The sequence below is a fragment of the Saccostrea echinata genome, unplaced genomic scaffold, assembly GCF_033153115.1.
Source record: "Saccostrea echinata isolate AGI-Se365-2 ecotype Australia unplaced genomic scaffold, CSIRO_AGI_Sech_v1 ptg000029l, whole genome shotgun sequence".
In the NCBI taxonomy this organism is placed as follows: domain Eukaryota; kingdom Metazoa; phylum Mollusca; class Bivalvia; order Ostreida; family Ostreidae; genus Saccostrea; species Saccostrea echinata.
The window spans coordinates 33,139,698-33,152,229 of record NW_026889778.1 but is presented as its reverse complement, the minus strand read 5'-3'; the positions used below and the strand labels follow the sequence as shown (position 1 = coordinate 33,152,229).

The 12,532-nt window shown below is 32.6% G+C and overlaps 1 protein-coding gene across 1 annotated transcript; it reads right to left on the bottom strand.

Annotated features, from left to right (window-relative positions):
* Positions 1-48: 48 nt before the first annotated feature.
* Positions 49-12,454, bottom strand: LOC133194743 (uncharacterized). Its single transcript, XM_061330648.1, has 14 exons — positions 12,287-12,454; positions 11,446-11,706; positions 10,892-10,992; positions 10,426-10,522; positions 10,009-10,116; positions 9,710-9,844; positions 8,690-9,313; positions 8,538-8,589; positions 7,413-7,492; positions 6,355-6,449; positions 6,088-6,155; positions 2,033-2,090; positions 1,588-1,672; positions 49-1,057 (listed from the first exon to the last, which is right to left on the bottom strand). The coding sequence occupies exons 1-14, from the start codon at positions 12,380-12,382 to the stop codon at positions 956-958; spliced, it is 1,962 nt and encodes a 653-aa protein (XP_061186632.1). The 5' UTR covers positions 12,383-12,454; the 3' UTR covers positions 49-955.
* Between the last annotated feature and the right edge of the window lie 78 nt (positions 12,455-12,532).

The window sequence follows — 12,532 nt, the reverse complement described above, 5'->3', positions numbered from 1 at the left end:
ATTTAAATTTAAAAATGAAAATATTAATGTTTATATACATGATTATACACATTTCATAAAAGAAAACAGGTAATCAAATGTGTATTAATTTTATAATACATGTACATGCAATTTATAAGTCCTGCTGATATTTTACCCATGATCTGTAAACATCTAACAGATACAAAGTTAAGATAATTGGTCCATCAGTATAACAATTCTTATGCTTCATGTAAGTGCACCATTTTACATGACCGTACAGCAGTTATAAAAGTGAAACAAACTTAGTTTTGGATATACTGTAAATATACATAAATTAGCACACAAATAATGCAATTGTCCTCTTCAACTGGTTAGCCAAATATAAATTAGCATACTACAGTTTTTAGAAAGATGTGTATTTGTTTTAATCATGTATAGTAGCATGAAGGACACTACAATATGATGAAGGCTAAAATAAGTAAGTTTACATTACTGTATCTTGTAAAATAAGAAGGTCTATAGCCAATAAACAATATGGATTAGCTAGATAGATATAGTATTCTTTCATTACCTTACTATTTATTGAAAGTTGATCATACAACCATGAAGTATTATTTCTACAAACCGGCAGTTCAAGATCATTCATAATCTAATAGAATTTTTGAGTTACACATTTACACAAATTGTCAAAAGTAAATCTGGTAATGGATTACACGTGTACATGTATTAAAATGATTGTCAATGTCAGCGAATGCTCTCAGAATATTGTAACAAAGTGAGCATATTTAAGAAAATTTTATACAAAAATATTAAGACAGTAAATGTTTCCAATTTGAAGAATGTTGATAAAAAATATATATATAGTTATAAACACTTTTAAAAAAATAACTCACTTATGGAAATATTCATTAAATAAAAAATCGTTTTTGCATAAACTGATAAATACAGATAAGATAAGGAGACCCTCTGTAATCTGAGCTTGATGACATCACCTCTAACTTGTGGCTTGAGATCTGATCTCTAGCATACGGAGGTAGGAAAGTTGTTCCCTGTATTTTTTATACATGGTAGGTCCAAGAATTTCGGTCAATAGTGCCTAAATATGTAAAAAAAAAAAAAAAAAAAAAAAAAAAAACTCTACCTTTAAAATATCAATATATGTAAATCAAGAACTTGCCTAATTTGTACATGCATCAGGGTTGTCCCTAAGACCCAAAGACCAGGGAATTTCCCTGCCTATAATGAATAATCCCCCAGTTGTTCTGGTACATGTATTCCCCCCTTGTTAGGGGAGGAACCCCAGACCCCCCTCTACTTTTTTAAAGTCCCCTGCTATTTTAATTCTTAGGGACAACTCTGATGCATGGTTAGAGCTATTTGTTAAATTGTAGTCTGTATGTACATGTATGTCAACCTTAAATTTCAAGACAGGTTTTTATAAATACTACCTTTTCTCAACCTGTCAATTCAATAATGAAACACTTGTATTTCCTAAGGGTATGGATTTTTCACAAACCTAGCATGTAAGTGTACATTATATACTGAACTGCTTTACAAGTGAAGACTTTTATGCTAGGAATCTGTCTTAAATATTTGGTTATATGACTTCCAGAGAGAATATGTTACCTTGACTAGTTCTTCATCCTGCATATTGGCCATGACATCATAACATTTCTGAAGATTGTCTCTGCCTATAGCATTAGCCACCTCACTGTAATAAAATGAAATATAAACTTACATTGACGTTATTGTACATGTTTCTTGTACATGTAAACACTTTGCATTAAGCACAATTTGACTTTTAAAAATATTTTGAGATCTTTGAATGAACAAGAAAAGCCAACACAGAAAAGAAGAAAATGAATAAGAAATTATTTTAAATTTTTCTATTCTAAATATTTGAGGAATCACGTATTACAAGTGATGCAACAACTATGAAGGAATTTGTAACTGAAAATAGGGATAAAATACATAATTACATGTATTGGGGAAATACACTAGGGGAGCCTGTAATTTTAACTCAAATCAAGTCATGAAAGTTTGTTTTGTGGTACTCTGAGATCATTTTTACCTTTGAACTTTGCTGATTTCTAGTACAACTGATTCAGTTTCCATGCTTCCTATCATGGCTGAAAATAAAAAAAAAAATTAAATCATGTAAATATCTGTCTGTATTGGCAAACATATCCTTTGTACATCAGCTGTAAACAGTACAGGTATGTTCTGAATGGAAAGTTTCCTTGCTTCAGTTGCTTGCTGTATTTAGCATATATACATATAAAAGTAGAAATATCTTAACGGCTAGGTTAATAATTCTGGAAATTATTAGCAAAAGATTAAAGACTCCATCATGTAATATTAAACAACCCCACAACCCATAATTGATTGTTGTAATTTGCTTTCACATTTTATTTTTTAAGATTTAGAAGTCATCTACTACTTTTAAAATGCATTTTAGATAAGGACGCTGTTATAAAAATATTTTTCTATTTATTTTAATAGTGAACATGAATGCAACACAGCATACTTGTACATTTTACAACAGACACATCCAATAATTGTCCCCTTTTTCTGATTTTCCAAGTGCCCAGGGTGTTTAATAGGATTATTATGGTATTTACAATTCTCTGCAATAATTAAGTCATACATTTTGTGCAAAGGGGGGGGGGGGGGTGGAGGAGAAGGGGCAAAATAAGTAAACACAAATACATTGCAACTGTAAATGCAGGTGAAATGAGCATATAGGTACAGCAGAGGATAAAATACTGGTACAGTGTATTAAAAGATTACAGGTCCATGGACCTTGAAGGTCACCTAAGTATCATGAAAATTTCAGTATAGTCTCTAAGCCATTAGCTCTGACATATGTTATACAAATGTTTCTTGTGTTTTGCTATCATATATAAATTACATGTATACCCAAATGAATCTTTTTTTCTAGGGATTTTAGCCTTATTAAAATGATCACGTTATGTGTATAATTTGATTATTATATAAGTACATTTTTACATCATAAGGGTTGGCAAACTTCTGAAGGTAAAAACGTACAAATGAACGTGTAGATGAACTGTGTTTTTGATATATCATTTTTTCTATATTATTATTTCAATTTTAACCTTGGGCTTGAACCCTGAATGCAGCGCAGTAACAGAAATAATAATCTATAAAGGTTATAATTGTCATTGTAATTATGTAAATGATTTGACAGAAAGAGTTCAGTAGTAAAAAGGATTTTCAAAGATAAAATAAAATTTGCAATACATGAATAATTTAGTCCAACCATGATGCACGAATCTGTACCCAGGCTTTCTGAATTTCACTTTTTTGTAGGCAACAGTCTGCCTGTGATAATGAAGCACTGATATCAATTTTCAACTAAATAGCTGTGTTAAGCTCACAGTCATGGTAGAGAGGGGGCTTGTTGCTCCTGCTAAATATTTAAAGAAAAGAAGACTTTTAAAATTTTGCATGTTTCTAGCTGGATGAGTCACACAACTTTTTCTTCTCTTTGACCAATAAGTATAATGTATATTTTATAAATCTGGTTGATATTGCTTCAGCTTCAGTGTACATCATATAGAAAAAGCTGAAAATGGTGAAAAGTTTTGAGAAACATATGGCACTGAGTGATGGATCAGAACAGAAAGCAATAGATAAACTCCAGTCATTCAGATGGATTAAAACTAATAGATAGGTATATGTCTGAAATGAAAATCTCTTGATTCTTGGCATGCAGGAAAAGGATTGGATGTGTACCTTTTATTTACAGTGTATATACACTTGAAATCAAGTTCTGTGGATTTGTGCTTAGTTTGACAGTACATGTATAGAAACACAGCAGTAAGATAAAACAGCCCGAATTAAAACTTACATAAGGTAACCAAGTTGTTATGGTCTGGTAAAAAAAAAAAAGAACAATGATTCAGACAAATTTACAGTCTGGAGAAATGTTTCTACATTTTTTTAACACATTTTCTTTGCTTAAGGATGTATTCTGCTGATTATGCTGAGGTATCAGCCATTTTAATGGAACTCCTCTGGTTTTATCCCTCAAAAAATGCATAATTTTTTGGCCCACTAACCCCCAATTATCTATTTGTATTTTGATTCTTTGTACTTTTGACAGTCTCTTAAAAAATATTAAGAAAAGTTTAGTTCCAGATCATTGAACTGAAAAGTTTAAAGCAAGTTATATCAGCAGAATTCATCCTTAGTCCTTGCTTACGTACGGTAGCTTTTTGAGAGGTACTTCTCTGAAGTTCTCTCAGGATAATGGTGCTTTACATTCATTTAACCATGTCTTAACTTCTATATTGTTATTTAAGGACCATTTTTTTAGTCTCTTTTTGGACAAATCTCAGGAAAAAGCAAAAACTCAAGATCAGATACTTATGAATAATATGTATGGAAGTTTCAATTTTGATTAAGGGATTCTTAATCAAGTATAAAATTCAAATAAAATTCTGTTTTTCTTCTTAATTTTTTTAATTTTTGATAGGCACTATTTTTCAATTTAAGTATTTAATTTTGCTTTTAAGATTTAACACAAAACACTGAGGCTAGCCCATCTGCTGAATCTAAATATTTTACTTACTATTAATGTTAAAAACATTTTCTGTAAAAAAAGAGAAAAAAAAAAAAGAAATAAAACTCCTCAGAAATGAGAAAATCTGAGAATTTTCTCTCATTATTCTCCTTAGTGTCACCTTGCTTTGTGTATGATAAAATCAAAATCAGGCCAAGTTTGGATTCAGTCATTACAATCCATCACAAATATAACTTACTTCTGATTTTTTATATCGGTTGACAGACAAAATTTGGCCTTTAATTATGTTCCTATACACTTATGGTAAAAAAACATAATAAACAAGAACTTAAAAGAGCTAGGTTCACTTTATGCATATAATGGCCCTGTAGATATACCGATTTATTGACTAACACTTTATGTTCCATTTTAAACATCAAGATAAAGTAGAGACTTAGTGCTTTGATTTCCTATTAAAAAATTTCTCCTTAAAGCCAAGGCCTTAGAAAATAGGCTTCATGGAATTGCAATGTTCTTGAATTTTAGGGAAAACAAGTTTATTTGAGTACTCTCACAGAAGAGAAATAATATGAGCGCATCCTCTGATCTAAAAAATAAAACATGTTTTGTAATCCTCAGAAATAGTTCTATCATTTAATAGTTGCACATTTTAGATCAGAGATTGCGCTCTATATTAAGTATCAAAAAATAGCTTTAAAAATTGGCTGTTTTTGTAGAATTTTTCAGGATATGAGGAAAATGACGCATTTCATGACGTCATAATGCATTGACTAGTCAGAAAATTACATCATTTTTGGTAGATACGCAGTCACCAAAGATCTAAATGATATTTAATGCATTGTCAACTAAAACCAAGCAGTTTCAGTTTTTCTGAAATTCACAGGGCCAAAAAACGCCCTAAGTGAACCTTGTTCTTTGCTTTATTTTACAGTACCACTTTTTAAACGTGTTTACTTAAACATGTGTTGCTTTAAATCTACACTGAGCATACCGAATGTACTGAATACATAGATTGCAAATTCTCTGTGTGTATATTTCTTATTTACTAACTACAATTGAACTTTTTTTTCTCAAACACTGACATCTCAAATACCAGGGAAATGTCAAAGTGATTTGGCAATCCTAAACACTTTTTCTTTATGTTTTTTAACCTCCTTATCTTGAATTCTCAGATATGTTGAAGTTCAATCCCATTTGAGTTCAACATAACGAGGTTTAACTGTAATTTACTGTAGTCATATTTTGATTTCATCACAAACATTTTTTCTAAGATAGTCTTCATAAATCAAAATGACAACAGTTTTTCTCGAAGAGTTCTGAATTGAAAAAATTGACTACAAGCAAAAAATGCAAAGCTAAAAATTCCAGTCTATTTTTAAAGTTTATACATACAGTGTAATACACTTAGACTGAAGTGCCAGGATGACCAATTTTGACTTATAAACCTAATTCATTATATCCATTAAGTTTATTATAGGTTATAAAACCACAAGAATTGTATGAATTCATCATAAGCGTATTTGTTGTAACCATGTTGTACTGTACCTGTATAAGGCTAAAAATATCTAAAAATATCTTACCTACAATTCCCTTGATACTCTCTGATGTCTTCTTGTTTTCAAATGGCACATATTTTTCTTTCACTGTGCTACAATGTATAAAACATGCCTTGCAATAGAAACAGTATAATAACCCAGACTTATGGTTATAACACACTTCATTCCTCAGTTTGTTCTGGAACCAACACTGTCTGTTATTACTGTAACAATTTACAGGAAACACTTTTTTCGACATCATGTAACTTTTACATATTAATTCAATATATGTACATGAAATAAAATCCCTACTTTTCATCTCGTTCATCACTGCTATTGGATATGCCTCTGTTGAAGGTCACTTGTTGACCTCTTGTAAAGAGTCTGACTGAACTTTCACCTTTAACCTGTAAGTAATAGATGTACATATTTAAATGAAAGGAATTCTTCAAATACATAAATCAGGCAAAACAGCGGAGATCGTAATATTTTGAGATGAGGTTTTGAGTTATATGAAATTGAGCAAACTGTTAAAATTTAAATAACAAGGAGTCTGTGAGCCAATGCTCACTAGTAATACCTCCACTTTGATGTGAATATACATTCTGAGGTGAATGTACACAAGTTCAGTTATGGACAGACACAAGGATGAACAAGAAGTTGACATCAGATTCATACAAAAATGATTCCCACTATATTGCAGGCCTAAAGAAAAGGTGTGCTAAAATTTCAAGCATCTGCAATCAGTAGTTGCTGAGAAAACTGTTATGTATGGTATGGACAGACACATAGATAAAAAGGAAGTTGACATCAGATTCATACAAAAATTAATCCCACCATATGGCATGCCTAAACAAAGAGTGTGCTAAAATTTCAAATATCTGCCATGAGTAGTTGCTGAGAAAACTGCGATGAAAATTTATGCATGGTACAGACAGATGCACGGATAAACAGGAAGTTGACATCGGATTCATACAAAAATGAATTCCTCCATATGACATCCCTAAACAAAGAGAGTGCTAAAATTTCAAGCATCTGCAATCAGTAGTTGCTGAGAAAACTGCGACCAAAATTTGTTATGTATGGTACGGACAGACGCACGGTTAAACAAGAAGTTGACATCAGATTTGTACAAAAATTAATCCCACCATATATGGCACGCCTAAACAAAAAGTGTGCTAAAATTTCAAGCATCTGCCATGAGTAGTTGCTGAGAAAACTGCGACGAAAATTTGTTATGTGTGGTACAGACAGACGCACGGACAGACAGACAAGGGTAAAACAGTATACCCCCCTCTCCTTCGGAGTGGGGGTATAAAAAGTATGCTACAGTAAACTGAGTCTAGATGAAATATTGTGGGGGATCTTACATTTTGTGAGATGGGGGATGTCTCCCCTGATGTCATCCCTACCCCTGTGTCACTACCACTGCTTTCTATCCTCTTCTTCTCTGGAATATTTAACCATGAAAAATACAATTAAAACAAATAATCAATTATAAAGCTAGACTTTTTTCTTCTTTTATCCTTTATATACCCTGACATATCATATCAGATGAGATTCAAAAAGATTGCAAATAAGAATTTAAGATCAAGCTTTAATTTTTCTCAATGATAGTATAAATTTTTGTAGAATTATGAGTATTTGGCCATTTGTCTTTAATTTTTTCACCATTTTTTCTTGGAAATTAACTAGTAAAATTAACAGATCCCTTATAACTAAGATATCAATGCAACAAATGTTACTAAAACTAGTGTTACAATTAATTCATATTTGGCACAATATGATTTCCAAAGCAAAAACTACTCATCTTAATTCTCTGAAAATGACAAAAAACTTGAAAAACTTTCTCATATATGAACCTTATATATAAGACATCTGTTTTCCCTAATATTAAAGTTCAAAACTCATTTCATAATAGGCATCATCATATAGCTGTTATCTAAGCATTGAATTATTATTTTTTGAAAGATGTAGTTTCACAACTGCAATGGTGTGTGCAAACAAATTGAGTAACATGCGTTATTGCATTATGAAAACTTTTTTGCGCACACCGTTGCAGTTATGAGACTACAACTTTCAAAAAAATATAATTCAGTGCTTATATTTACATTTTTAACTCTTGTCTTGTCTACAAATGTGATTTATATTTCAAAATCCCTGTATTATCTTTCGGTAAGTTAGAGCCATTGCAAAAGCAACGTTCAATGTGAGAGTGAATTTTGAATTTTGCTTATGATGTTTCAATTTCATGGCACTCAACATTTGTGATGTCAAAATAAAAATCATACTTTAACCTTTTGACCTCCCCGTTTGTATTATGGTGTTTTGAATACCTTACCTTTCCACACACTTTATAAGCAAAATAAATGTGGAAAATATTTGGACATGTGCTTTGTATTGCCGAACTGCCTTTTGAAAGTGCCAGATAAACATCATACAAAGATTGTCTCCGTGTATAAAGTCACAGAAATGTATATAAAATGTTTAGTTACCGTTTGCTATTTTGGAGAGAATCTTTTTCTTTTTTCTGGTCTTCTGAGTACCCTGTCAATAAAGATTTCAGTATGAATTAGTATTTCATGTATTTCATTCACTCTAAACATGTCTGTGTTGGATGAGTATAATTATTAAACTGCTCTCTTACTTTTGTATCAGACAGAGATTCTTGTGAACTAGTTCCTGCCTCCTTCCCCCTTACAGGAAAAGGTGTCCCGTTATACTGGAACGGGGTTAACTGGTCCCTCATTCCTTGCACCATTAACTTGGCTGCCTTATCTGGATCAACAGTCATTTTCTCTACATGTTCTTTAACATCAAAAACATCATCCTCCATATTTGATTTATGCGACCCTGAATCTCCATTCTGATGAACTCTGTCATTTGTCCTTTGAACTCTGTCAATAATTAGTGTACTGTCTTCATCATCACTCAGCAAGTATCTGATTGGATCATCCTCACCCTCCTCTACACTGTTACTATGATTACTGCATGTACTCGTTGCTGTATCTTCTCTGTGCTGTTTCACAGGGCCCAACTTTAGTTTTTTCATCTTCTCCATTGTTCGACTGACACTTTTTCTCTGATTTTCTCTGCGATGTGTGTCAATCTGTCGTTTGATTGCTAGCCATGCGTGGGACATTGTCTGATATTTCTGGGCAGCCAATTGTCTCCGTCTCTCCCTGGCTGAGTGTGTTTTGCTCTGCCCCTCCTTCACCTTTGGTTGATCTCTTCTTTTCTGTCTGTCTGGAGAGTTACTTTTATGGATTGGCTGCAGGAAAAAACACACATATAAAATGGTTACAATGTGTCATATAAGGAACTCTTTTTATATTTTTCCATAGACCAATCCACATTTTGCAAAAGTTGTGTCCCTTTGCGGGTCAACAAAAAGGTCAAAAGGGAAAGAAATGATATTTCTCCTCTTTATGCTTCCAAACATTTGGGTGTGTTCCAATAAATACACTGTTATTTTTTTTCTTTTGATGTATGAGTAGCCCCATCCTGGGGCAATCAAGAGGCACAGATTTTTCCAGTCAGTTGACAAAGTTACAAACCAGAAAACTACAAAAGTTATTCTGAGGATTCTATGGGTTTTCCCCCAAAGATGGCAATCAAGGGACATAACTTTTGAGAAGTGTGGATTCAACTATTGATATCATCTTACTTCTGCTAGCCTCTTTTTGATGTACACATTATTAACAATATCTTTGGCACTGGGTCTACAGTCTGGTTCTTCATCCAACATGGAATACACAATGGACTTCAGACTCTCGCTGTACTGACTGGGAAATGGCGGTCTCTGAAATCATCATGTTTTTCATGTATGATCTGCTACCAAATCTGATATTGCATTGATTCAAGAGTAAATAGCATGCATGAACTTATGGATTAGCAATAAAACATTACAATCTATTACATGAAATTTATTTACATTACATAACTTCCTGGTCAAGAAAATCTTACCTCATCACTGCAGACCTTCTTACAGAGAGCAAACAAGCTGTCATTTCCAAAGGCTTTCTGCAAGGCTACCATTTCATAACAACAACATCCAAAGCTCCATATATCAGACTATAAAAATCAAAGTAGCAAATAAATAAAACAAACCCTATAACTTTTAGTAACACTGAACATGTTCAGGCCTTCTTGCTCAGGAGATTTATAGGGAGCAACCAACCCCCCATCCCACCCCACCCCAAATACTTCAACTATGAACCACACCCACCACTGCCATCACCCCTTGAAAAAAAGATATATTATCCTGGATCTGCTCCTGATGATGTAACTCATTTGTTCAATTTTCATGAGAAGTTGTATATTTCTATGGAATTATAAAAGATTTACTCATAACTTACAAAACTTAACCAAGCTAGTACTTACTTTGTGGTTATAGGGTAAATGTTTGAATAATTCTGGACTCATGTATGCAGGTGTCCCGACAAAACTCTCTGCTTTACTTTGATTCAGTTCAAGTAACCTATTGATCAACAATGCTTTAGTAAAAAGAAACAATTATGAGGTACATGTACATGTTCTTTGAACCATTTTTTTTTTGTTTTGGTAAATTTGTGAATGACTTGTCATCATCAAAAGTCATTGTATAATTTTTAAAAATCTTGATTAACAAATTTTTATATTAAAAGTGAAACCCTGAATAAATTTACAAAATAAGTAATCTAATGAGGTTAAGCTATACATGTATAGTTCTAAGTAGTATCCTTTGAAAAACCTATTTTAAATCTCAATATCAAGAAATTATGACCAAATTCACAAAATAAGTAATGAGATAAGGCTGTCTATATACATGTACATTCTGAGTACCTGTAATAACCTTTAGAATACCTACTTTGCAATGCCTAAGTCTCCCAACTTCAAAGAAAGGTCACTCATCAGAAAAATATTCTTGGCTTTCAGATCTCTGTGGAGAATCTTCTGTCCATGAAGGTACTAATAAACAAACCGCATCCAAACTTAACTTATAACAACTACAAACATGATACCGGTATGTCCTATTTATATGTGTGAGTAAAGGAATTCTAAGTTAATGTAACAATTAAGTATGCAAAAATTACTTTTGCCATTGCATGTAAGGACAATGCTTGTTTACTTCAAATTTATGTACAAGAAAATTTAATTCACACTACTGCTTTGCACAGAATTCAATTGTCTAATATAACTATAGTAATAGCAAAAAAATTTGTTGAAAGAGAGAACAAGTCCTGCTTGTAAAGCTTGTGATTCCACTAATTTTTCAAAAAGATGAAAAGAATTTATTGTGATCCATTGAACTACTTACAAATGAATCATCTTAAAAAATTTGAATTCATGATTCTCTAACACACATTCAATTTAAAGAAGAACCTCACAATCACATGATGATTTTTGCTACACTGAGTGTACCTGTAGTCCTGATGCTATTTGGTAAATCCAATGACAGATTCGAACCTCGGGCAAGCTTTTCCCATTTCTGTTCCTTAAATACACCTCAAGGTCACCCCCATCACAGTACTCGGTTACTATATTTAGGCACTCATCATCTTCAAATGATTCAATGTAGTTCAGGATGTATTCGTTTCGGACTTTGGACAGAAGTTCTGCCTCCCTCAGGGCTTGTGTCCGCTCAGACTCTTGGCCCTGAAAGTTGATTCTCTTCACCGCATACTGCAAAGAGAGAACATTGTCACGGGTTCATTTAATTTGCACCCAATATCCTTAATTAATTACTTCATAGTCCACATTTTATGCAATAACTTTTTCTTAAAAAAAATAAGAGGACAAATTAAGTTCATACACACTGTTTCAAAAACCTTTAGATCCATACATTGCTCTAGACATGATAAACAATGAGATACATGTACATGTAGATGTAACATGCATTTTGTAATTGTGAATTTTGCATAAAATTAGGGTTCTGAGCTTTCTAAACAAAGTTTGAAAAGTATAAAGAGAATAATAACTAGATATTTAAAGCTTTTTTTATATATTCTGCTAAGTTTTGAAAGAAATAAGGAGACATTGGTTTCAGCAAACATTGGAACACGGATAATACAGAATGGGGGAAATCCCTTGCAAACCCAGGCATCAGATGACGTGGCAAATTATGAGCACATTATAAAATCAGATATAAAGAAATCATGTTTCTAGAGGATAATGATATGATTAGCATTTGGGGACTGTCAATCGAAAAGTCAAAAGATCTTCAAAATCGGAAATTCCCGCTGATAACTGATCTGCTGATTACCCTCCGATTCTCCTTGTCCTTTATCAGGTACACAATGCCAAAAGATCCGTTGCCAAGAATTGCTTCAAACTCTAAAACTACCTCCTCCTCCTCCATATTAACATGTTTAACTCTTTATCCTTTCCGGGGTTTAGTTTTGACATGTTGACATTTTGCACATGGGTGAATGGCTTCGGGAAAATCTATAAGCCCGTTATCTGAAACAACCGGAAGCCCGTGAAGTCAAGTACACAAAAAATGCATACG

What these genes read in the sequence shown, in the direction of transcription:
- LOC133194743 (XM_061330648.1), bottom strand. Translation starts at nt 12,382, where the DNA reads ATGGAGGAGGAGGAGGTAGTTTTAGAGTTTGAAGCAATTCTTGGCAAC. An exon ending in AGGACAAGGAGAATCGGAGG is followed by an intron (nt 11,707 to 12,286) that starts GTAATCAGCAGA and finishes CTCTCTTTGCAG; the next exon opens with TATGCGGTGAAGAGAATCAA. An exon ending in ATTTACCCTATAACCACAAA is followed by an intron (nt 10,117 to 10,425) that starts GTAAGTACTAGC and finishes TGATTTTTATAG; the next exon opens with TCTGATATATGGAGCTTTGG.